Below are 25,407 nucleotides of genomic sequence, written 5' to 3' on the forward strand. Positions count from 1 at the left end.
CCCCCTGAGAACGTAATTTTTTTTCCATTAATCTTTAATGTGCTAGATTACACTAATAGATTTTCTTTTTTTTAAAGATTGGCACCCGAGCTTACAACTGTTGCCAATCTTCTTTTTTTTTTTTTTATGCTTTTTTCTCCCCAAATCCCCCCAGTACATAGTTGTATGTTTTAGTTGTGGGTCCTTCTAGTTGTGTGGATTTTCTGATGATGAACTGTTCTTGCATTATTATTCAAGTACAATTTGAACTTGATTTCTTTTTTAATGCTTCGTTGGATTCAGTTAACTAATAGTTTATGTAGAAATTTGCTTCTTTATCTTTTGTGAAATTGGCCTGAAACTGCAAGATTTTCTGGACTGAGGACTTCATGGGATTGAGAAGAAGGATTAGCTACTGTTTCTTTTGTTTCTTTCATACTGATATTGGACAAAAAGTGTTCTTTGACCAAATTGTGATAAAAATAAGAACTCAGTTTGCTAATCTTGTTTTAAATTTAAATCTGAATTTTCAAGATTGTCAGTTTATAGTTCATGATATTTTACATAGTTTTTAGTATTTCTGTTATCTCTAGCATTTTCTCTGTGTTCAGTTTATTTTTCCTATTGCCTATAGTTATTTTTTTCTAAAAGAAACTAAGTTTTGTGTTTTGTTTGTATCCTCTTGTTTTTATTTATTAGCATGATTTTATTCTTTCTTTGCATTATCATTCTGTTGTTTCTCAACAGTCTTGCCAAAAAATTCGTCTATGTTGATATTATTTGTATTGGTGTTTTTGTTATCCATTCCATTGATGTCTGCTCTTAAGTTTATTATTTCCTTTTTTATTTTTTGGGTTCTATTGTTCTTTTTCTAGCTTCTTAACTTGAATACTAATAAACTCATCTATTTCCATTCTTTCTTGACATTTGATAAATGTATTCAAATCTGTAACTTTCTCTATAAACAGCACTTTATTTAGTATCTCACAAATAGTGACCTGTATAGCTTTCTTTATCATCTATCTGAGAGTATTTGATAATTACCTGTACAAATTCCTCTCTGAACTCAGGATTGTTTAATATGGTTTGTTTGCTTTAAATCGTTATAGACGTGAGGATGCTGTTGTTTTAAGCTTCCCTTTTGTTACTGAGTTGTTACCGTGTCACATTTTGTTCAGAGAACATATTGTACATTTGATATTTGTTGGTTTCCTTTGTGACTAACACGTAGAACTTTTTGTGAATGTCACGTGTACTGAAAAGTGTACTCTATGTCTGGATATTTATATATTAGAGAGCTTGGTAACTGTCTTATTCATACCTGCTATGTCGTTTGATTTTGTGTTTTGTGCTTGATGTATGTTTCTGAAGGGGCTGTGGTAAAGTCCCTTAGTTGTGATTGCCGTTTGATTTGTTTTTCTCCTTAGTTCTGAAAGTAGTCGCTTTATGTATTTTGAGGCTATATTGTCAGATACGTATGTATTTTATTTTCTTAAGCAATAGTGTTAAAATTTAATTTACTTGTATTTTTGCATTTCTTTTCCCTATTGAACAGAAATTTGTCATCATTTTCACTAAATTCTTCCAGCACTTTATTCATCTCATTTATTTACTCAAAACCGTTATCTTTTTGTGGCTGTTCTTCAACGAGCCCTCTCAGTTATTCCTCTAATTTGTGTCAGTTGCTTTTTAGGTTTGTTGCTTAGTTGTCATACTGGGATTTTTTTCCCCCCGTGACGTTCATGAGTTAATTCTGTTGTTTCTTGGGTCTCCTGTTTTCCTCTTAATTGGATTCTTCTTTTTAAATTTTAAAATATTTTTAAGAGAAGTTGTTTGAGAAGAGCATAAGAGACACATTACATAATGATAAAACAGTCAATTCACCAAGAAGACATAAATGTAAATGTACCTAACAAGAGAGTTTCAGAACGCACGAAGCATGGGGCTGGCCCAGTGGCATAGTGGTCAAGTTCATCTGCTCCCCTTCGGTGGCCTGGGGGTTGTGGGTTTGGATCCCAGGTGTGGACTTACACATGACTCATCAAGCCATGCTCTGGCAGCATCCCACATACGAAATAGAGGAAGATTGGCACAGATGTTAGCTCAGGGCCAACCTTCCTCATCAAAAACACACACACATACACACAAAGCAAAAACTGCCAGAAGTGAAAGGAAAAATCTGCAATTATCATTGGAGATTTTACTACTCCTTTCTTAGTATTCCAGGGAACTTGTGGATAGAAAATCAGCAAGAACTGTAAAACACCATCAGTCAAGTAGATCTAATTGACACTTGTAGAACACTCTGTCTGACAACAGCAGAATACACGTTTTTTCAAGTGCACATGGAACGTTCACCAAGATAAACCACCTCCTGGGTCATAAAACAAATACAAACCTGAAAGAATTGGAACCATCAAAGTATGTTCTCCGACCATAATGAAATTAGAATAGAAATCAGTAACACAAAGATAACTAGAAATTCAAGTTTGAATTTCTGAACAATCCATGGATCCAAAAGAAGTCTCAAGGGAAATTTTAAAATATTTTGAATGAAATGAAAATGAAAGCACAGCGTATCAAAATTTGTGTGATACAGCCAAAGATGTGCTAAGAGACATTAAAGCATTTATTAGAATAGAAGAAAGGTCTCAAATCAATAATTTAAGCTTCCACTCTATGAAACTAGAAATGGGGAGCAAAATAAATCTGAATCATACAGAACAAAGGTAATAATAAAGATAGACTAAAAATGAATTAAATTGAATTGATAACAGAAGAAAAAGTGAGAAAATCAATGAAACCCTAAGCTGCTTGTTTGTTTGTTTGTTTTTTACAAGAGAGCAATAAAATTCATAAACCTATAGCCAGGCGGGCAAAGAAAAAAAAAACGGGAAGACACAAATTACCGATTTCAGGAACAAAAGGGGAGATACCACTATAGAGTCTAGACTCTGTGGACATGAATGGTACAAACAGCTCTGGATGCAAATTCGACAACTGAGATGAAGTGGACCAACTCCTCAAAAACCGTTGTATTGGTTTCCTATTTCTGTTGTAACAAATTACTACCCGTTGAGTGGCTTAAAACAATATAAACTTCTTATCTTACGGTTCTGGAGGCCAGAAGTCTGCTGCAGGTCCCCCTGGAATAAAATGGAGTTGTCAGCAGCACTGCATTCCTTGCGGCAGGCTCTAGGGGACAGATTGTTTCCTTGTCTTTTTCCACCTTTTCAAGGTTGCCAACATTTCTTGGTTTGTGGCCCCCTTTAAAAATCTTCAAAGCCAGAAAAGCAGGTGGTGTTCTACTCACATCTTCTCACTCTGACTACTTCTGCTTCATTCCACATTTAAGGACCCTTGTGATTACCTTGGACCCACCCAGAAAATCACATAATCGCCTTGTGTTAAAGTCAGCTGGTTATCAACCTTAATTCCATCTTCTCCCTAAATTCCCTTTTGCCATGTAACATAATATATTCATAGGTGCTGGGATTAAGATGTGGACATCTTTGCAGGGGGAGGGCATTATTTTTCCTGCCACAACCACGTACTATCCAAACTCACTCGAGATGAAATAGATTTCCCACCCCAGCTCCACCTTCCCTCCAGTGTCCCCCCAGAGCCTCTATTTTGCTTTTTGTCTCTATGAATTTGCCTATGCTGTGGACCTCATATAAGTAGAATCGTACAATATTTGTCATTTTTTGTCTGGATTATTTCACTTAGCTTAATGTTTTTAAGGTTCATCCTGTTGCCGTAGTTGTTTTTGTTTTTTTCTTTGTGGAATATTAGCCCTGAGCTAACATCTGCCACCAATCCTTCTTTTTTTTTGCTGAGGAAGACTGTCCCTGAGCTAACATCCATGCCCATCTTCCTCTACTTTATATGTGGGACGCCTTCCACACTGTGGCTTGACAAGTAATGCATAGGTCTGCACTAGGGATCACAACCGGTGAATCCTGGGCCGCCGAAGCGGAACCTGCGAACTTAATCACTGCACCACCGGGCCGGCCCCCTTAATTGTCTTTTGACAGGTACAAAAGGCGATTCAGTGGCAAAAGGATATTCTTTTCAACAAAGATGTTGGAACAGTTAGACATTCTTATGCAGAAATATTAATCTCAACCTAAATCTCATACCTTATACAAAAATTAACTCAAGATGGGTCATAGGACTAAGTATAAAATCTAAAAGAATAAAACTTTTAGAAGTAAACAGAAGATCTTCATGAACCAGGATTTGGCAGTGACTTTTTAGACATGATCCCAAAGACATAATGCATAAAACAAAAATTTGGTAAATTGGACTTCATCAAAATTAAAAACTTTTGTTCTACAAAAGGTACTGTTTGGAGAATGAAAAGACAAGGTATAGACTGAGAGAATATATTTGAAAATCATATATCACATAAAGGACTTGTATCCAGAATGTAGAAAGAAAACACAACGGTAATTAAACAACTCAATTTTAAAAGGGGCAAAAGATTTAGGTAGATTTAAATGGACACTTCACCAGAGAGGATATAAGGATGGCAGATAACCACATGAACAGAGTTCAGCATCATTGGCCTCTAGGGAAATGCAAATTTAAACCGTAATGGGATCTCACACAGCTATTAGAACAGCTAAAATAAACCAAAAGAATACTGACAACACCAAGTACTGGCAAGAATGCAAACAGCTGGCTCTCTTATATGTTGGTGGTGAGAATGCAAAATGGTACAGCGACTCTGGAAAAAGGCAGACTCTTAAAGTTAATCATACATTTGCCATATATATACCCAGCTGTCCCATTCCTAGGTTTTTACCCTAGAGAAATGAAAGCTTATGTTCATACAAAAACCTGTATACAAATGTTTGTAGTCGTTTTACTCATAGTTATCAAAACCTGGAGACAATCTAAATCTAAACAGGTAAATGGAGAAACAAATTGTGTTCAGCTATACAGTGGAAGACGACTCAGCAATAAAAAGAAAGGAGCTGTAGTTCCAAGACCACCCTTATGTCTGGAGATTCATTAGAAGGACTTACGTGACTCTTTATAGTTGGACTCTTGGCTAAGATTTATAACAGCAGTGTGGTAAGGTTGCATAGCCAGATCCTACGGGAAAAAGACCCAGATGGAGTCTGGAGGCTTCCCAGTGCTCTCTCCCATGGGAGAGTTTATAGATTGGGAGATTTGATATTGTTAAGCTGTCCGTTCTTATCAAATTAATCTATATACTCAATATCACCCTAATCAGAATTTCAGCAGACTTCACGTAGAAGCTGACAAGTTGTTCCTCAAAATTATATAGAAATGTTGAGGATCTAGAATAATTAAAACAAAGTTGAAGAAGAAAGTTAAAAGAACTTAACTACCTGACTTTAAGACTTATTATCAAGCTGTAGTGATTAAGACAGTATGGTATTGGCATAAAGATCAACAAATAGATCAGTATAATGTAATAGAGAATCTAGAAATACGCTAACATAAATACAGTGAGTTGAGTTTTTGACAAAAGTGCCAAAGCAATTAGTGCTAGAAAGTCTTTTCGTTAAATAATGCTGGAACAAGTGGATATCTTTTTGGGAAAAAATGAGCCTTGACCCTTACGTCAACACTATAAACAAAAACATTAATTTGATATGGATTTACAGACCTGAATGTGAAAAATAAAAAACGTAGGAGAAGATCTTCATGATCTTAGAGACACCGTAAAAGAAAAAACTGGAAAATTGGACTGGATCAAAATTTAAAACTTGTCATCAAAAGACGCCATTAAGAATGTCAAAAACCAAGCTACAAATTAGGAGAAAATGCTCACCCTACGTATATCTGACAAAAGACATCTAGAATACACAGAGAACTAGCACAGTAAGTGATGCCGCAGCAAGCTTTTTTAAAAATGTGAGTAGTCACTTCACGAAGGGATTTATTGCGACGGTCAATAAACAAATGAAGCGCTGTACAACATCCTTACTCATTAGGGAAATGCATGTTGAGACCACAAAGAGAAGCCATTGCATAACCAGCACAATGACTAGGATTAAAAAGATTGACAAGACCAAGTATTGGTGAGGTGGAACAACTAGAACCCTCATAAACTGTTACGAGTGTAAAAACCTGTATATTTTTTGTTCCTCAGTTTCCCTGACTTCTAAACTCGAGGAAGATTGTATGCAGTGGTGCTCAAATTCAGATGCCCAGGAATTCATGGGAAACATGATAGAGTGATGTCTAGGCTAAGCAGGACTCTTGGTTGCAAGTGACCAAGCTTGATTCCACTTAAACCCCAAAAGATGAATATATGGTCTCAGGTGACAGAATTCATGGGTAAGTTAACGTCAGGCTCAGTTAGAGCCAAATACTTACACCATGTCTACAGCAATCTGCCTCTCTGCTCCACTTTCCTCTGGGATGGCATAGTTTTCAGACAGACCTTGGTCACAGTGGCCACATGCGGCCTCAGGATTATAACCTGCAATGTTGCACCCTGTTACTAAACCTGGCTCCCGAGATTGTCTTTGATTGGCGCACCCCTAAAGCAGTTGTCAGAACCACTGAGGCCTTGGACTGAGACAGTGAGGGTGCAGGGGTTCTTCCCGCAAAAAGAGGCACCGTCATTAGAAAAAGGAGAAGTGGATACTAGTCTTGCAAAACAACCTATTTTCTCTACATTGTGCTTAGTTAATGTTTATTTCCCTAACTCCAAAGCTCTTACTTATGTCCCGGGCCCTTGCTAGGCCTTGGGAATGTGAAGGTTGATAGTCTGAATAGAGAGCAAATCTGTAGCCTGGCGTTGAAAACTCCCTGTGATAGGCATGGCCTCATCTTCATTTTGTTCATTGGCTTTATTCTCTTCCAGGCACTTAGTGCTCCGTGTACTTGAGTTTCAGGTAGTGGCCATCCTTGTCCTTGTTCATTACTGTTTCTTCCCTCGGAGTGCTGTCCATCTAGAATATGCCAATCCCTTCCACCTTGACACGAGTCAGTCCTCCTCCTTTCAAGGCCTGGCTCAAGCAACACCTCTTTCAGAAGCCCTCTCAGATTCTTTGCCCTACACTGGTTTCTCCTCTTTACTTTTGGCTCTTATTCTAGCCGTAGCTTATCTTAGCTCTAAGTTCCTTCAGCTCTCAGTGACCTCGTTGCACCTAGGAAATGCTGGGCACACGGTAGGCTTAATAAATAATTGACATTTATTGGTGCATTCTGGGTATTTGGGGAATTGTCTTTTGCAGTCCTTTAATTGCCCAGCAGTAGCAGATATTTGTAATCTGGCCATTTACATACTATTTTGTATACACGTTAGTTAGTTAGTAGTAACTTAACTGCTTCCCAATCCCTCTTTGATGTAGCTTCGTCATCTGTTGTGTGGCATTTTCATGTTTCTTACACAAATGCCGTCAGAATAGTAGTGTTGGTGTGGCAGTCATGGCTGCATGTCAGGTTTCTCTTTAAACATCCATTTTGACTAGAAGTGAAAACACCAATTGATTGTTTTTTCCCCAATTCAGTAATCATTTATTGGCATGCATCTTGTAGAGTAGTGGTTCTCAAACTTCAGAGTATCGGAATCACCTGGTGGGTATTTTATTTTATTTTATTTTTTTAATTGCAGTAACATTGGATTATAACATCATATGGCTTTCGGATGTACATCATAATATATTTTGAATTCTGTGTAGATTACATCATGTTCATCACCCAAAAACTAATTATAGTCCATCCCCTCACATGTGAGCCTAATCATGCCTTTTGCCCTCCCCTCCCATGGTAACCGCCAATCCAATCTCCATTGTTATGTGTTTGTTTGTTGTTGTTTTTATCTTCTACTTATGAGTGAGATCATGTGGTATTTGACTTTCTCCCTCTGACTTATTTCACTCAGCCTAATACCCTCAAGGTCCATCCATCTTGTTACAGATGGCCAGATTTCCTCATTTCTTACGGCTGAGTAGTATTCCATAGTTTATAAATACCATATCTTCTTTATCCCTTCGTCCCTTGATGGGCATCTAGGTTGCTTCCAAGTCTTGGCTATTGTGACTAATGCTACAATGAAAGTAGGGGTGCAAGTATCTTTATGCATTTGTGTTATCAAGTTCTTTGGATAAATACCCAGCAGTGGGGTAGCTGGATCATATGATAGATCTATCCTTAATTTTCTGAGGATACTCCATACTGCTTTCCACAGTGGCTGCACCAGTTTGCACTCCCCTTGGTGGGTATTTTAAAACACAAATTGCTAGGCCTCATCTCCAGAGTTTCTGATTCAGTAGGTCTGAGATGGACTGAAGAATTTGCATTTTTAACACCTACTCAGGTGGTGCTAATGGTGCTGGTCAGGGAACCACGCTGTGAGGGCCAGTCTGCTGGTAGATTTAACTCTCATTGCACATCAGAATCACCGAAGGAGTTTTTCCCCTTCACTCTTTTTTCAGAACTAGCCTTTGCTCACTTAAGTAAAAGTGTTTGGAAGCCCTGCTAAAGCATGGTGTTAGCAGGATTTTATGACAAATATAGACAGAATTCCTTTACTCTCTCTGTAGCACCTGCGTGATGAATATAAATGGTGGAGGTATTGACCAGCTATGGTTTAGTGGTTCTCACTCACGAAAATATTTATTCTTTTTTTTTTCTTTTTGAGAAAGATTAGCTCTGAGCTAACATCTGCTGTCAATCCCCCTCTTTTTGCTGAGGAAGCCTGGCCCTGAGCTAACATCCGTGCCCATCTTCCTCTATTTTATATGTGGGACACCTGCCACAGCATGGCTTGCCGAGTGGTACCCTGTCCGCACCCAGGATCCACACCGGTGAACCCCGGGCGGCTGAAGCAGAACGTGCAAAACTTAACCACTGTGCCAGCCCCGAAAATATTTATTCTTAATTCTGTAGATAGTTCGCTCTTTGGTCTTGGCCAATTTCCATAATTTTTCAAAGCCTTGGTTTTCTTATCTTTAACAGGACATTAAAAACACCTTTCTCACCATTTTGCAATCAGCATTGCAAGAATCATCGACGGATGCTAAATCTTCTGAGGGCAGAGAGAAGTTTCATGAAAATTATTTGCAAGGTCTTAGAGTGTCTCCTGTAGATTTCTTAATAGTTGTACGAGGAAGAAAGTAACTGGAGAAATAGGCTATCCCTTTGACTGGGTGATCAAAATTAACATCATCAGTAAGGGGAAGATGGACATCTAGTCTCTAGATGATACCCTTACCAGGACACAACATCGCTTATGTAGGAGTCTGACTGGTAACACGTAACTACAATCTAATCATAGGGAAACATCAGACAAACCCAAAGTCAGGAGCATTCTTTTTTTTGAAGGACTTGTATTCTTCTGCCGTATCAGTGTCATAAAAGATAAAGAAAGATTGGGGAACTGTTCCAGATTAAAGGAGATTAAAGAAACATGATAGCTAAAAGCAATATGTCATCCTAGACTGGGTCCTGCACTGAAGGGGAGAAAGTGCAATAAAGGATAGTATAGGGTCAGATGATAAATTGGGATATGAATGCTAGCTTAAATGACATTATTGGATCAATTTTGAATTTCCTAAGGTTGATATCAGTACTGTGGTTATGTAGAATAATCTCCTTATTCTTAGGGAACATACATTGAAATATTTAAAGGTAAAAATACATGATGTGTGTAACCATCTCAAGTGGGTCAGAAAAATAACTGAGCGCGAATGATACAGCAGATGGGGCAAGGATACAGGTGTTCTCTGTGTTATTCCTGTGGCTTTTTTGAAAGTTTGAAATTATTCCCAAGTAAGTTAAAACAAAACATCCTCTGCTCCATTTCAGGGTAGTTGTAAAGATTTTTAAAATTTATATAAAATGTTTTCAAGGAGCAGTGCGCTTTACAAATGATGGTTCATCTGCTGCTTTGTCTAGGTAACCTATCTCATTCTGTGGATGCTCTCAGCCAGGTTGTTAGCTCCTGAGAGCCTGCAGGAGGTCAGCCTCACCCTGACTTGTGGTACCCAGCCCCCGAGTAGGGCGGCTTCTCGAGTGGCTTGAGCGGTGCCTCAGATGCAGGCACACTGATGTGTGACTCACCTGAGCATAGTCTATTGTGTATTGTACCTTTAGCTTTGAAAACTATGTTTTCTTTCAGCCCAAAATGGAGTTAATCCTGACTGGGAGAAGAAAGTAATTGAATATTTTAAGGAAAAGCTGAAGGAAAATAATGCTCCTAAATGGGTAAGCTTGTTGCTGTTTAGGGGTGGGGGGTGAGGGTTGATCACCTTCCAGTTTCTCTCAGTAGAGTAGTAATCCGTATATAATTTAAGAATATGTAAATTAATGTCTACTGCCCTCTGCTTTAAGTGCATACATATTATAAGAGTTTGGTCTCTTTTGCAGCTTTAACTTAAATCCAAGCAGTTAAATGCTTGTATGTTTGTGCCTCTAGGTGGCAGTAACTGACTATATTATTTTCTAAGAAAATTAGATTTGAGAGCTTCGATTATCTTTATTACCTTTATTTTAAAAGAATTGGCAGGTAGTAGTTTTAAAAGAAGAACTCAGCAAAGCAAATGCCTTTCTGCTAACTGAAGAGCGTTCTGAAGGAAAAGCATCCTTTTACGTAATAGTCGGTTCTCATACAAACTTGCAAGAACTCAGAAAGTGCTTTGTCCAGCAGTTATGTTGTGTTGACCGTTGAGATCATTTGGCTCCCTGACGGGGCTTGATGTTTTGTGTGTGGGGGTTGCAGTTTGGGTCTGGATATATCCTCTCTGTTCTGTAGACAGAGTATTTTATTGACTTGATTCTCTTCCTTTCAGGTACCGTCACTGAATGAAGTTCCCCTTCATTATTTGAAACCTAACAGTTTTGTGAAGTTCCGCTGCATGATTCAGGATATGTTTGACCCTGAGTTTTATATGGGAGTTTATGAAACGGTTAACCGAAACACGAAAACACGGGTATGGATTACTTTTCTCCTGAAACTTTCTGTTTCTGATTAATGATGTTGATTTTGCCCTCGCGTTGTTTATGGTACTTTCGATTCAGATATACTGATGCAATACTGTTGTCCTTTGTTTTGGGTCATAGGTTCTTCATTTTGGAAAATATAGAGATGTAGCGGAGTGTGGGGTACGTATCCTTAAGATCTATAAAACATTTTTAATAAGAATTTTTTCCTAAGCAGAGAATTTATGACGTTTCTTTGGTGATCTTAAATGTGTCTTGTGTGTAAATAAGTTCTAAGAAGTCATGTGAAATGTTTATTTGCCTTTAAGAGTTTCTGATAAGATATTTTATCTTCAAAAAATCTCTAGAAGGTGGAATATTGTAGTTGACAAAACTAATTCCTTGCTTTTCCCAATTGTCTATATACTTGGTTAAAAAACTACAGGTTATGATAAATTCTTTTAAAATGAAAGTAGGAGATTAATTTCAGGCTCAACGCTTGCTTAATTAAATTTGACTAAATCCTGCCCTCTTTTCCTAGGAGAAAAAAAGTTTTTAATAAACTTAAGCTTTCTTTGATAAAAGGAAGTAATAGAAACTCTTTTACATATCAATAATGGGAGAGGGAAGAAGGCGGAACACTGGATAGAATTATAATTGTGAAAGGGGTGGTCTTGACTAGGAACTTACTAGAAAAGCAGTTATAGAGGAGCCACAGTGTGCTTGCATTTCTTTATTGCTTTTCTGATAATAGAGGAACAACATGCAGAATTAAATTTAATTTCATTCAGACACCTGTTCAACATGCCTGGCATTGTAACTGAGGCAAGTTTAAAATTGATTTCTAGTTTAAAAGTCAAAAAAAACAAGATTAACAGCATGTCAAAGTAAATATATTGACTGAGAAATGTCTCCCATATTTTGCTTTTTGTGTGTTTCTCATGTGATTCTGTTGACACACAAATGGTAATGGCACTTGTTAGAAAGAAAACAGCTATCACAGGTGGGGGGTGACGAGCCAGGTGCTCAGGCAGGGCCTGGGTAGATGGGGGGACCTCGGTGGAGTTACCCCCATTCTGGGTCTAGTTCTGTGCTTTGCGGATCCAGAATCTCAGTTTAATCGGATTACCTGGGGCTTTTTACATTCTGGGCGTCAGACTCCTGCTTACCCGAACCTCAGGAGATTGATCTGTAAACCCCCACACCAGCCCGTTAATTAGCAGTAGAAGTTGTTCGGGTGGAATAAAGTGTTCTAGTTCACCGGGCCAGTCTCGACAGAAGAGCAGCCCTAATTTGAAAGGTTGCCGCAAAGATTATGTTAAACAAAAATATAACTTCTTCCAACTATTTAGAGAAATGGACTCATGAAAGATGGATTTGTATTCATACACAACTTTTTCTACTGCACAGTCATGCTGTATTACTGTGGCTCTGTAACCTCAGCATCTGAAAATGGGAAAATAAAATAGCTATGGCTCTCCATCTGTGACACTACTGAGGCAGAGAGAGTTTGTGCAATAGAGTCGTAAGGAAAAGCACCAAGCCAGGAAAAGGGGACTTTGGGCCTGGAAAGAAGGAAACAAACGAAAAACCCAGCTTAAACACTTTATCTCAGGCTCAGACTCAATGTCTCTTGGCTCCTTTTTTTCCCCTACAAAATGGAGTATACATTTTATTTGCTTTTAAGAGGATTTATTTATATTATAAAAGTAATACACGCTTTTGGTGGTTTTTTTTAGAATTTTTTTTTTTTAGATTTTATTTTGGCTTTTTCTCCCAAAGCCCCCCAGTGCATAGTTGTATATTTTTAGTTGTGGGTCCTTCCAGCTGTGGCATGTGGGACGCCGCCTCAGCATGGCCTGACAAGCGGTGCCATGTCCGCGCCCAGGATCCAAACCTGTGAAACCCTGGGCCACCGAAGTGGAGCGCATGAACTTAACCACTCAGCCATGGGGCCGGCCCTGTAATACGTGTTTATTAAAGTAATTTTTAATGCTACATCTTGGGCCCTTTCTACCTCTTAGGATTTTCTAAGTATATTTGAAACACAGAATATGCCTTTTCCAGGGAATAATGTCTGACTCTTAAATCTCATCTCAGAGATACCTGGTAATGAGTATTTCATTAAATTCCTATTTTATAGGCTGATTTTGATAGTTTTCTGTGCAAGAGAGAGTGGAATTACCATGTGCTTTGTCTTTGAGAGCATCCTGTTTATTAAAAAGGATTTAATTTTGTAACCTAGAGTGCTGTGTATTCTGGATTTGAGAGAAGGTGGCATATTGATTATTGTGTGTGAAATGATTTTATATTAGTTTTCCTTTAAAAAATGGTAGTTTGGATTTAGTAGTTGCTTGGTTTTATAAGTAATATGAAAATGTGGTTGCTAATTTTTAAAAATGTTGTTTTCTTAATAAAATTTAAAAATACTTTTTGTACACATCATAGCCTCAACAAGAAGTTGATGTGAACTCTCCACGAACCACCACTTTGGAAAGACAGACTTTCTACTGTGTCCCAGTGCCTGGGGAATCCACCTGGGTAAAAGAAATATCCTTTCTTACGTGTTCACTGGTTCCTGATTATTTTCTTAATTGAAAAGACCACAATTCACATTCTGAGTTGTTAAAAACTTAGTCTTTTTACTTCAGTGAAGTTTGCTGGGGGAAAAAAAAATGATTCTTCATTTACAAAGCTTGGCTTTATTTTAATAAAACGTGTTTCATTTGTCCTAAACAAGGCAACCTGTAAAGCAACCTAGGTATTCATCACTGAGAAATGATAAAATTATGGCACATTCCTATAGTGAAACGCTACTAAAAAGATTGAGGGAGATTTAAAGGTACTGAAAAAGAATTGCAATAATTAAGTAAACAAATAGTTTTAAATTAGAACTAATTCTCATTTTCTCAAGGGAAAACAACATGTTGGTTCTTTTGAAGGAGGTTGTGGACCATCTCGGGCTTCTTTTTGTTTAATTTTTTTAGCTAGTTTTTTTAGGCATAATTCACATGCACTGAAATGCTAGGCTTTAGGGGTACACCTCAGTGATTTGGATAGATGCCTGCACCCGTCTAATTTACAACCCAGTCACAGGAAAGAACTTGTGCCAGAAAGTTCCCTTGTGCCTTTTTCTAGTCACCACTCCCCTCCCTTGCAGCCACCATCCGATTTCTTTCTCTCTGGTTTCGTTTTACCTATTCTTGGATGTCGTACCAATGGACTCATAGAGTACAGTTTTTGTCTCATCGCTTTTGTTCAGCCTAGTGCATTTGAGAGGCATCCATGTGTTATCAGTAGTTCATTTCTTTATATTGCCAGTGGTGTTCGTTTCTATCACCTCCATTGGATGAGCATTTGGGTTGTTTCCAGTTTGCGGCCAGGCATCTTCTTCATGAGATTTTTAATTCAATTTTTTTAGTACTTATTTTGTGTCACTTGTGATAAGTTGTAGCCTTCAAGGAATTGTTTCAAAATTATTTAATCTCTCTTGTTGAATTTATGTCAATAACATCAAGCTTTTACTTCCTTATTTTCTTTGTAATGTCTGGGTGGTCTCTTCTTTCATTTCCAGTAGTGTTGATTACGTTTTCTCTTTTATTCTTGGTCATGTTGCTGGTAGTTTGTCAAAAAACCAACTTTTTTACTTTAATTTTCTGTTTTCTATTTCATTGATTTCTGCTCTATTTTCTTACTCTTTAGTTTGGTTTTAATTCCTTTCTCCAGCTTTTGCAAGTGAATGTTCACATCATTAATTTCAAATCTTCCTTCTTTTCTAATGTTAGCATTTAAGGCTATAAGTATCTTTCTAATCACTGCTTTAGTTGTATTCCACAAATTTTGATTTGTTATTTTTACTATCATTCAGTTCAAAATATTTTCTAATTTCCCTTGTGGTTTCTTCTTTGCTCCCTGATCTTTACAAGACTGTACCTCCGTTTACCCCCTCCCATTCTTTATGCTGCTGTTGTCATACACAACACTTACTTGTACTTAAATTATAGAATCCACAGTATATTATTATTTTTTTGCTTTAAACAGTTGTCTTCCACATAAATTGAGAAATGAGAAAAAAAATACATCGTTTATATTTGTGTGCACATTTACCATTTCCAGCTCTCTTTGTTCTTTGTTTTTTATCTAGAACTATTTTACTAAGCTTTTTTCTTGTTAAGTACAGATCTGTTGGTGATGAATTCTCTCAGCTTTGGGTCAACTGAAAATGTCTTTATTTCACCTTTATTTCTGAAGGATCTTTTCACTGGATATAGAATTCTTGATTGGCAGGTATTTCCCTCTCCAACACTTTACTGACATTGTTCTCCTGACTCCTGGCCTCCATTGATTTTTTAAGGGAAGGCTAGCATCATCTTGTCCTTGTTCCCCTGTGTGTAATGTCTTTGATTTCTAATGTTCTCTCTTTCTCTGTGGTTTTTGCCAGTTTGACTGTGATGTGCCTAGATGTGAGTTTTTGTGTGTTTATCTGGCTTGGGTTTTTTTTTTTTTTACCTTTTGGGTCTGTGGGTTGATATTTTTCAGATTTCAGCCTTTATTTCTTCCAATATTTTTCTGTCCCCAGTCTCATCATTGTCTCATTTTCTGGTGCTCTAGTCACGTGATTGTTAGACTACTTGTTATTTTCCTCCAGGCGACTGAGGCTCTGTCCTTTTTTTTTTTTTAGTTCTAGATTTTTTTTTTAACGTCCTTATCTGCTAACTGCAATATTTGGGTCGTCTCTGGGTTTGTTTCTGTTGACTATTTTTAATCCTGATTCTAGGTCATATTTTCCTGCTTCTTCACATAAGTAATAATGTGTTATTGTATGCTGATATACAACATTGTGGAAAGTTTGGTTTTGTCTTCAGAAATGTTGCATTTTGTTCTGACAGGCAGGTGATTTAAGTGGATCACTTCCATCTTGTCAAGGCTTGGTTTTGGGATTTCTTAAGGTGGGTGTGGAGTAGCCTTGCTGTGCAGGACATAGTCCTTACTCATGAGATGTGCTATTTCTGGGTCTTACCTGAGTGCCCAGAATGTTCAGCAGCGTCCAGTTCTAGTGTTGCACAACTTCCAGAATCTCCATTTAGCTCCCAGCCAACCAGCAGCTGTTCTCTGCTAGGCCTTAAGGAATCTTGACTTGTGCATCCACAGTTTTGTACTCAGCAAAAGACCTGAGTGGAACCTGCACAGATTTCTGGGTCTTCTGTCTGCAACTCCTTCCTTTCTAGTTCTGTCCTGCAAATTCTCGTTCTTTCAGTAGCTGTGAACTATTTACTGTGTTTTCTCTACCCAACAAGAGCAGGCCTCCACTTCTCTTTGTTGCAGCTTAGGAGTTCCCCTAAGAGGGAGGTGGGGAGAGTGTGGGGTTAACCCAGCGTGTTTCTCATTCAAGGATCATAACCTCATGCTCCCTGTTGTCCAGTGACTGAGCACAGTTGCTTCCTGTCTTCTGCCCAGTTTCATCGCTCCTTACAGGAGGGGCAGGGGCGTAAAGTTGAGCTGTTGCTCTCATGACCAGAACTGGAAGTCCAGCCTTTTTTTAAAAACACATTTTTCTTTTAACCGAATTGCCAAACTAGTCGTCTTTTGTTAGTCTATGATTAGCATAACTTAGGCTATTCCTCAGTTGATGGTAGTCTTTTCTTAACCTTTCATTTAACGCCTATGTTAATGCAAACCAAGCTCGAGTCAGTCCTTCAACATCCTACACGCCCAGTCGTCACAAAAGGAGTTACGAAGACGATGAAGACATGGACCTACAGCCCAATAAACAGAAAGACCAACATGCCGGAGCCAGACAAGCAGGTAGCGTGTGCCAACGGGCTGTCTGTAGACTTCAGCTCTCTTGCAGAAGGTTCATTTTCAGAATTAACTGTTGTGTAATATAGCTCTAGATTTATGAGCTGGCATGATTTGACAGCCTTGTTTTCAAGTTTACCAGAATTATAGACAGTTTGGAGAGTTTTCACAGTACTCTTCAGTCAGATTATGCTTCGTAATGGAGCTATTAACGTCACTTAGTTAGAGGGGACCTGCTCGGCTGTCCGTTTGAGAGTCTCAAGTGGTTAGCTGAAAAAAGTCTTTTCTCTTTCTTCATATTTATTTTTGTCTCTGCTCTTAAGTAATATGGAAGCATAGTACTTTATCCTAAAAATGATTTATTTATATCTGAAAACATCCTTTCTTAATTTTCTTTTTGGAGTAGTGGTAACACTGAGGCTATCAGAGGCAAAGCGTAAAGTCGTGGTTGCGCTAGATTGCTTATTCCTAAACTTTAGAGCAGATAACCCTTAGAAGAGTCACGGTTCTATTTGTCCTGTTTACATAGGTTTATAGTGGTTTATTGCTTAAAACGTGCTTAAGATACAACTAATTCTGATGAAAACAAGGAGACCGAAAGTTGAAATTTTCTGAGAGCGTGAGAGGATTTCCAACTTGGTGTGTATCATCATTGCTTTCACCAAGTCACGGTTTTTATGAGCAGTGAACGTCTTCATTCCAGCGAGTAGATAAGGTTGTCTTTATTTCTCCTTTTATGTGCCAGTCACTTCTTTTTAGCTCCTTTAATCAGAGGGCAAGTTAAAGGGAGAGGAGGTAAAAGAAATTAGTCTAGTTAGTTGCTATTTGTAAGGTTGGGTTGAAAGAGCAAGCGTGACAATCAGTGGTAAACAAAGATTTACTAATGAATTTCATTTAACCATATGTTATTCTACTTTATAAGTTCCTATTACTGTGTTTCCTTAATGCTAAGGCATACTTTAATGTTTTTAAACTTAGATGTTTTACAGTAAAATATACGCCAAAAAAAAAGTCTTCTTTCTTTTTCTCCACCTACCCCCAAATGTTTATTAAAATTAATGGTGTATCAAAACAGTAAGTGACATGTTAGAATCCAGGACATACGGTAATTCTCTTTCTTAGCACTTAAGCAATTGCTGCTCCTTTCTGTTTCTGGCCCCTTTTGTTTGAATGTCACGCTGCAGGGCTCTTTGTACATTGAGTGCATTGTTTACGTAAACTGTAGCTAGCTTGTTGGGTTTAGGCAGTCTTCTAAGCTGTATATGTTTCTTAACTTTTCTTTGAGAAAAGTGTAGATTCCTGTGCAGTTGTGAGAAATAATAGAGAGAGATCTTGTCTACCCTTGAGCCAGTCTCCCCCAATGGTAGCATCTTACATAATTACAGTAGAACATCATAACCAGGCCATGGCTCTTGATGCAACCCATCGACCTTATCCAGAATTCACAGCTTCACGCGCACTTATTCCTGTGTGATGCATTTAGTTCTGTGCAGTGGCATCACCTACGTAGATTCCTGTGACCACTGCCACAGTCAGGATACGGGACGATTCATTACCCAAGTTTCTCATGTTGCCCTTTCACAGTCACACCCACCTCTCCTGCCTCCCCTCCCCACAAGTCCCTAACACCTGGCAACCACTAATCTGTTCTCCAACTCTGTAATTTTGGTATTTCAGGCATGTTATATAAATGGAATCATATAGTATATAAACTTTGTCGATTGGCTTTTTTCATTCAGCACACTTCCCTTGAGATCCAGCCAGATTTCTGTGTGTATAATAGTCTATTCCATCTTATTGCTGAGCAGTACTCTGGTATGGCAGGCTTTGTTTTGATTCTGACTAGTTATCAGCCCTAAACTGTGACCATGTAACGGGTAGAGGCTATCTTTTAATCATCTTTGTATCCCCAACAACTAGTCTGATTCCTGGTACGTATTGGATATTAGTGTTTGATAAATGAATTTATTGCTATATTGTTTTATTCTGCTTGGTAAGTAGACAAAAGTTTGTTCTACCCAGGTGGTTTTGTTGTCAGTAGACCGTGTATTCCTTAGGGCAAAGATGTCAAAGTAACCATATTAAATATTAAAAATACTTCCGTGAGATTTGGTGGGGGAATTTTCTTGCCATTTTATTGTAGGGAGAAAAACTGTTAAATTTTCAGATTTTCGTAATAATTTTTGCTTTCTTCATAGGTCAAAGAGCTTTGTTAGTATGTGTTATTTCCTTAAAAACTGTAACAACTTGAAGTTTGCAAGCTCAGAAACATCACTTTTATCAAACTTGAAAGCCTCTTTAGGAATGTTCTTTATCTCCAGAAGGCCTGAGAAATGATTAAGTGCAATGCTCTCCTTTGAATTTAGGGAGTGTTGGTGGTCTTCAATGGTGTGGAGAGCCAAAACGTTTAGAAACTGAAGCTTCTACTGGGCAACAACTGAACTCGCTGAACCTCTCTTCTCCTTTCGATCTGAATTTTCCACTGCCAGGAGAGATTGGTCCTGCATGCCTCGTGAAGGTAATAAAGCCTGTCGCAGACCTGGCGTTGACATAGATGTGTATGTGTCTCGGAAATTAAAATGAAAGACTCTTAGCATTTGTATTAGTTTTTTCTTTCTGCTGTAACAAATCACCACAAACTTAGTGGCTTAAAACAAGAAAAATTTATCACCTTACAGGCTTTAAGTCAGAAGTCCAACATGGATCTCCCTGGGGGTAAATCAGGGTCTCGCAGGGCTGCATTCCTTCTGCAGGCTCTGGGGGAGAATCTGTCTCCTTGCCTTTCCAGCTTCTCAAGGCCGCCAGCATTCCTTAGCGTGTGTCCCCTTCCTCCATCTTCAAAGCCATCAACAATGCATCTCTGACCATTTCTTCATAGTCACGCCTCCCTCTGACCATAGGTAGGAAAGATTCTCCTATTTTTCAGACCTGGGTGATTAGATTGGGCCCACCCAGGTAATCCAGGACAACCTCCCCATCTCAAGGTCCTTAATTTTTGCAAGTCCCTTTAAGGTAACATATTCACCCATTCTGGGGTTAGGATGGAGATGTCTTTGGGGGGGCCGTTCTTCTGCCTGCCACAGCATTCTTAAAGAATCAGAGACTGTTTCAAACATAAGGTGGAGCAGCTTTTTAGTTCATGTCTACTTCCTTCCTGGATCACTTCTCACTTCCTGATAGCTACTTCATTTTTACCATTCTTCCCTTATCAAAATCCATTTCTCACTTGGATATAAAATAAAACAGGAGAAAAAAATCTGTTAATAGTTTGTTCTCCTGTCTTGCTTATTCTAATTTTTTAATCCTGATAAATGAATAACTGATGCAAGTTTCAGAAATAAATGATCATTGAGAATTCCATTCATATTTGTTGTGATTTTCACTTAAATGGCACTTGAGTTACATAACACGGGGGCCAGATTCATGATATTTTTCTTGCCATGCCACAGTTAGGTCTTGCCAGTAGGAGGCTTGACAGTTACGAAAGTCCATCACAACAGACAGCTCTGGAAGTTTGGTTTTTTATTGTGAAAAACCTGGTGGCCATTTTCAGTTTTGTGTTAATCCTCTAATGTTGGATAGTTTGTGAATAACCCCAAAATTAGTAAGTCTGGGCTTTTGTCCCCCTTCTCTTGGTGTGGTTAATAGATTTTGACATAACACATGTTTCTTTTTTTTTTTTTAAAGATTGGCACCTGGGCTAACAACTGTTGCCAATCTTTTTTTTTTTTTTTTTTCAATTTATCTCCCCAAACCCCCCTGTACACAGCTGTGTATCTTAGTTGCAGGTCCTTCTAGTTGTGGGATGTGGGATGCCGCCTCAGCGTGGCCTGACGAGTGGTGCCATGTCCGTGCCCAGGATCCGAACCCTGGGCCACCGCAGCAGAGCGCACAAACTTTACCACTCGGCCACAGAGCCAGCCCCATAACACATGTTTCTAGTTTTAGTTGACCATCATCCTTTGGGAGAAGCCTGTTTTTTGGAGTAGTGTGGTATACTGAAAACAGACATTGTCTAGGAGACAGGAATTCTGTGTTTTAATTGTTAACTTATTTGCTAACTGGCAGAACGACTTTAGGCAAGTACCTTACGTCTCTCAATCTCAATTTATGAAATAAAGGAGTTGCTTTAAGGTCCATTTCTTGCTCTAAAATCCTAAGATATTATTCTTATTATTGTTATTACTTTTACTTCAACACTGACATCTTATGCTTGCTTGGTATTACGTAGTCCTAACAGCGGGATTTTGTGTGGTCTCTTGTTAGGTCTATGAAGACTGGGATTGTTTCAAAGTAAACGATATTCTTGAGTTATATGGCATACTGTCCGTGGATCCTGTGCTAAGTATACTGAACAATGATGAAAGGTGAGTTTATTTGCTTTCTTTGCTAACTTTTAATTTTGATATAATTTCAAACTTTCAGAAAAGGTGGAGGAGAGTTAGAAAGAACACCCGTTTTCCCTTTAACCAGATTTACCAGTTGTTTAATACTTATGCCCCGTTTGCTGTGTTGTTCATTTGGGCTCTCTTGTCTACACAGAGTTTTCTATGCATACATGTATTTTTCTGAAACACTTGAGAGTAAGTTACATACAACATACCTACATCATACTCTAACTACTTGAGTCCATATTACAAAGAACAAAGACTTTCTCATATTTAATCAGAGTACAGCTATCAGAATTTGGAGGTATACCATGAATACACAGTACACTAACCCACAGGCCACACTTAATTTCACTATTTGTCTCTGTCATGTTCTTTCTGGCAGGCTCTTTTTTATCAGGTCCAGGATTCGTAGGCTCACTCATTGCACTAACCTGGAACAATCCTCACCCTTTCTTTTATCTTTCATGGCCTTGACACTCTGTTTTGACTTAACAAAAAATTCGTTTCTCGCAGTTCTGGAGGCTGGGAAGTCTGAGATTAAGGCCCCGGCAGATGCCATGTCTCGTGAGGGCCCATCTCCTGGTTTGCAGATGGCTGTCTTCTCTTGGCCGTCTCCTCTCTGTCATCTCGCATGGCAGAGAGCAGAGAGCCTGGACACTTTTGAAGAGTACAAGCCAATTATTTTATAGAATCTCTCTCAGTTTGGGTTCGTCTGATGTTTCCTCGTGAGTAGATTCAGGTTCTGCGTTTGACATGTGATGTTGGTTTGTGGCATTACTGGTGATGTTCATTTGGATCACTTGTTTAAGGTGATGTCTACCAGGTTTCCCTCCTATGAAGTTACTATTTTTCACTTTTTAATTGATGAGTAATTTGAAGGGAAATACTTTGAGACTATGTAAGTATCAGTTTCTCATTTAACTTTCACCCACTTAGGATTCTTGCTTGAAGCTATTATTACTGTGATGGTGATTTTCTGTCTCAGTCATTCCTCCTACATTTATTTATTTGCATTCTACTGTAAGAGAGATTTCCCTTCTCTCCCATTTATTTATTCAAGTAATTTATTTATATCAGTATGGATGTTAATCTGTTATTACTATTTATTGTGAGACTCAAATTTTCCCACATTTAGCTAGTGGGAACCACTTGAAGTAGGCTCTGGGTCCTTTTTGACAACCTTATCATTTTTGAACATATATTTTTTTACACATTAAGCTACTTCAGCCTCATCTTGTACTTGCCATGCTCCATCCCCAATATCAGCCATTTTTCCAAGGAAGACCAGTTTTTTTTTAGTCCAGAATTCTATTAAAAATCGAGTTCTAAGTGCTGGTCTGCTCCTTGGTACTGGGTTGGCATTGCTTCTGTGCCCTTCTGGTGGGCAGGGCTAGGATACGCGCACACACACATATGTATATCTTTCTAAGTCTGTCTATCAGAAACCATGAGTTCACACCATATTTCTGCTTCCAGTTCAGCATCATGGATGTCAGTTCTAGTCTTCCTCCTTTCCGTATTTGTAACTCCCATTTCTAATAGAAAGAAACCTGACTCCCATTATCCTCAGTGTATTCCTTTGCTCAGCCCTACAATACACAGAAAGTAACTTCAGAATTGTAGCCCATGCCACTGCAGAAAACAAACCTCGTAACTAGAGTTCAGTGTTCGTTTGCGGTTCTTTGTGTTTAGAATGAGGGTGCAGAATCAGAGTGCTGTGTTCCAAGGTTACTGTGTTCTTTCCACGGGAAGTATGTGTTTTTTCACATTTAAAAGATGCAAAACAAAAATTTTAAGCAACTGTAAATAAATGTCAATAGCAATTCCTTAATAAGAGTATATAAAACCGCTTGTTTGGCTGTTTCTGTGTATGGTGATTTTCCTGCTTTAGTGACTTCGTTTATGGAGGCAGCTTAGGGCACAGACTGAGCCGGATGGCCTGGGTTGGTGTCCTCGTTTGGCCACTTACTGACTGTGTAACCTTAGGCTTCACTTCTGTGGTGCCTTGGTTTCCTCATCGTAAATGAGGGTGGTTGTGCAGCTTTAATGAGTTTGTGTGCAAAGCAAAGAACATGGCCCAGCGCTGGGTGCACACTATGGAAAGATTGTCCTTGTCGTTCTCGTGTTTAAGGAAGACGGTAGTATGAATTGATTACTCTGTAGAGTCAGTCTGTAAAGTCTGAACATCTAAAAACATTTCAGTCATTTATTTCAATCATCTCACAATAAATCTATCATCTGCTAATTTATTTAGCAAATCTGAAGAACTCACACTTTATTACACTGCTTGTCACTATTCAAGTGAGGTATATGTAAGAATAAAATTTAGGAAAGAAAATTAGCAAGATAGAGATGAATGGATTCTCCACACACTGAATAATAGATTCCTGATGGTTTTTGAGACATGCTATGACATATTTGATGTCCTAGTGAGAGCTCAATAAAGAGTATCTGTGTTTTGTTTTGTTTTTAGGAGGATCAGCCCTGAGCTAATATCTGCTGCCAATCCTCCTCTTTTTGCTGAGGAAGACTGGCCCTGAGCTAACATCCATGCCCATCTTCCTCTACTTTTTTTTTTTTTTTATATATATATATATGTGGGACACCTACCACAGCATGGCTTGACAAGCGGTGCCATGTCCGCATCCGGGACCTGAACCGGCAAACCCCGGGCCGCCGAAGCGAAACGTGCGAACTTAACCGCTGCACTACCAGGCCAGCCCCAGAGTATCTGTGTTTTGAAATAAGTGACATACTATATCCCATTTAGTGCAGTGACAGCAACTGAGTAAAAATGTTATTGTTCGTGAAGATTAGAATACATACATTATATCATAATATGACGTAACTAGCCTGAAATCTGTGCGATGTAATGAATGAGGAGCCATTTCCTGTTCTTTAAGGAGGTATGCAGATGGAACTGTTGTTGGCTTGGTCTGATTTGCTTTTCAGAGGTGTATAGTATTTTACATCTGTCCAACTGAGGCATCTATGAAGGGAACCTTTATCCTCTCCGTAGGGATGCCTCTTCGCTCCTGGATCCGATGGAGTGCACCGACACAGCTGAGGAACAGAGAGTGCACAGCCCTCCTGCCTCCTTGGTGCCAAGAATTCACGTGGTTTTAGCCCAGAAGTTGCAGCACATCAATCCGTTACTGCCTGCTTGCCTTAACAAGGAGGAGAGCAAAACCTGTAAGTGTAAGTGCTAGAGCCTCCTGACCCAGACTGCCACCCCGTGTGTGCGGGAGTGGCCCGTGGCGTGTGCTCGCGGTGGAGCTGCGTCAGGTCCTCGTTCGTCAGAATAAGTTTCCCTAATGATTGCCATTTCTTTGCCCCGTTTTCCTTTATGTTAATTCTCTTCATTAAAATGAGGCAAAAGCAAGTGTCCAAGCCGTCGTGGTTTGAAGATTGGCATCGCTTGCTGGCCAGTGTTTTAAGTCTGTGCTGGTCGCCTGCTGACTTGCAGGGCTTCGTTCCCGAGAGTTGTTTTTTTAGCCTGAGACACTCGAGAGGAACTGGTGCATGTGTTCTGAATCTGGTCTCCCTTCCTTCTCCAGTTGTTTCAGGTTTCATGTCTGAATTGTCTCCAGTCAGAGCAGAACTGCTTGGCTTCCTCACTCATGCCCTCTTGGGAGACAGCCTGGCTGCTGAGTACCTTATATTACATCTCATCTCCACAGTGTAAGTGCCCTGTTCCTCATGGGCCTTAAGGGAGGTTTGGGCTTTGTTGGAAGTGGAAAAGAGCGGGAAGGTTTCTGAGGTGATTTGTGTGTTTTAGTCTACGAGACTCAACATCAGGTGGTTTTTCTTCAGAGTAACAAGTGTTACACCAAGTCACAAATTCCTTTGTCACCTTTTCTCAGTTTCACATTTAGCATTTTGATTATGTCTTCTTAACTTTAAGAGCCAAAATCAGATAAAGAACCTGGCTGATGAGTAAAATGAGCTATTTGGTCTTTTTTGCATTCTGACTTCCTGTGTCTTTACATTTCCTGAGGCTCTGTCTGCAGACGGTCAGCGAGGTCCATCGTGTGCACGTCTCACTTGTGTGAGGACATGAGCACCTCTCCCTTTCACTTCACTCTAGTTCTCTGTTTCCTGATTTCAAAAGTAACATGTGTGCCTTCAACAAGTTCCAAGAGCATAAAGAAGAAAACAGAAATTGTTTGTAATCTCACCACTTAGAGATGATCTCAGTTATGACACTTTGGAACACGTTCGTATCCTCTTTTCTTGGTTACGTACGTATACATCCCTACATGGATCTTACCATTTGACTTATGCTACACGTTCTCCCATCATAACTCTTCATGAACTTTTTATGGTT

At 38.9% G+C, this 25,407-nt stretch overlaps 1 protein-coding gene across 3 annotated transcripts in view; it reads left to right on the top strand.

Moving 5' to 3' along the window:
- MCMBP (minichromosome maintenance complex binding protein) overlaps nt 1-25,407 on the top strand; it is a 44,764-nt gene that overhangs the window by 8,686 nt on the left and 10,671 nt on the right. For 2 of the 3 annotated variants that reach the window (XR_011436325.1, XM_023638322.2), the window contains exons 2-10: nt 10,091-10,176; nt 10,761-10,901; nt 11,032-11,073; nt 13,339-13,440; nt 16,551-16,695; nt 19,056-19,207; nt 20,956-21,056; nt 24,100-24,278; nt 24,638-24,761. Coding sequence is in view for 2 of the 3 variants with exons in the window: in XM_023638322.2 (XP_023494090.1) it covers nt 10,091-10,176; nt 10,761-10,901; nt 11,032-11,073; nt 13,339-13,440; nt 16,551-16,695; nt 19,056-19,207; nt 20,956-21,056; nt 24,100-24,278; nt 24,638-24,761 (1,072 nt within the window). In the remaining variant the exon portion in view is untranslated. The remainder of the gene's footprint in view (nt 1-10,090; nt 10,177-10,760; nt 10,902-11,031; nt 11,074-13,338; nt 13,441-16,550; nt 16,696-19,055; nt 19,208-20,955; nt 21,057-24,099; nt 24,279-24,637; nt 24,762-25,407) is intronic. The other variant, XM_023638324.2, reaches the window with a different exon arrangement.

This window comes from Equus caballus, chromosome 1, assembly GCF_041296265.1.
Source record: "Equus caballus isolate H_3958 breed thoroughbred chromosome 1, TB-T2T, whole genome shotgun sequence".
Taxonomy (NCBI): Eukaryota; Metazoa; Chordata; class Mammalia; order Perissodactyla; family Equidae; genus Equus; species Equus caballus.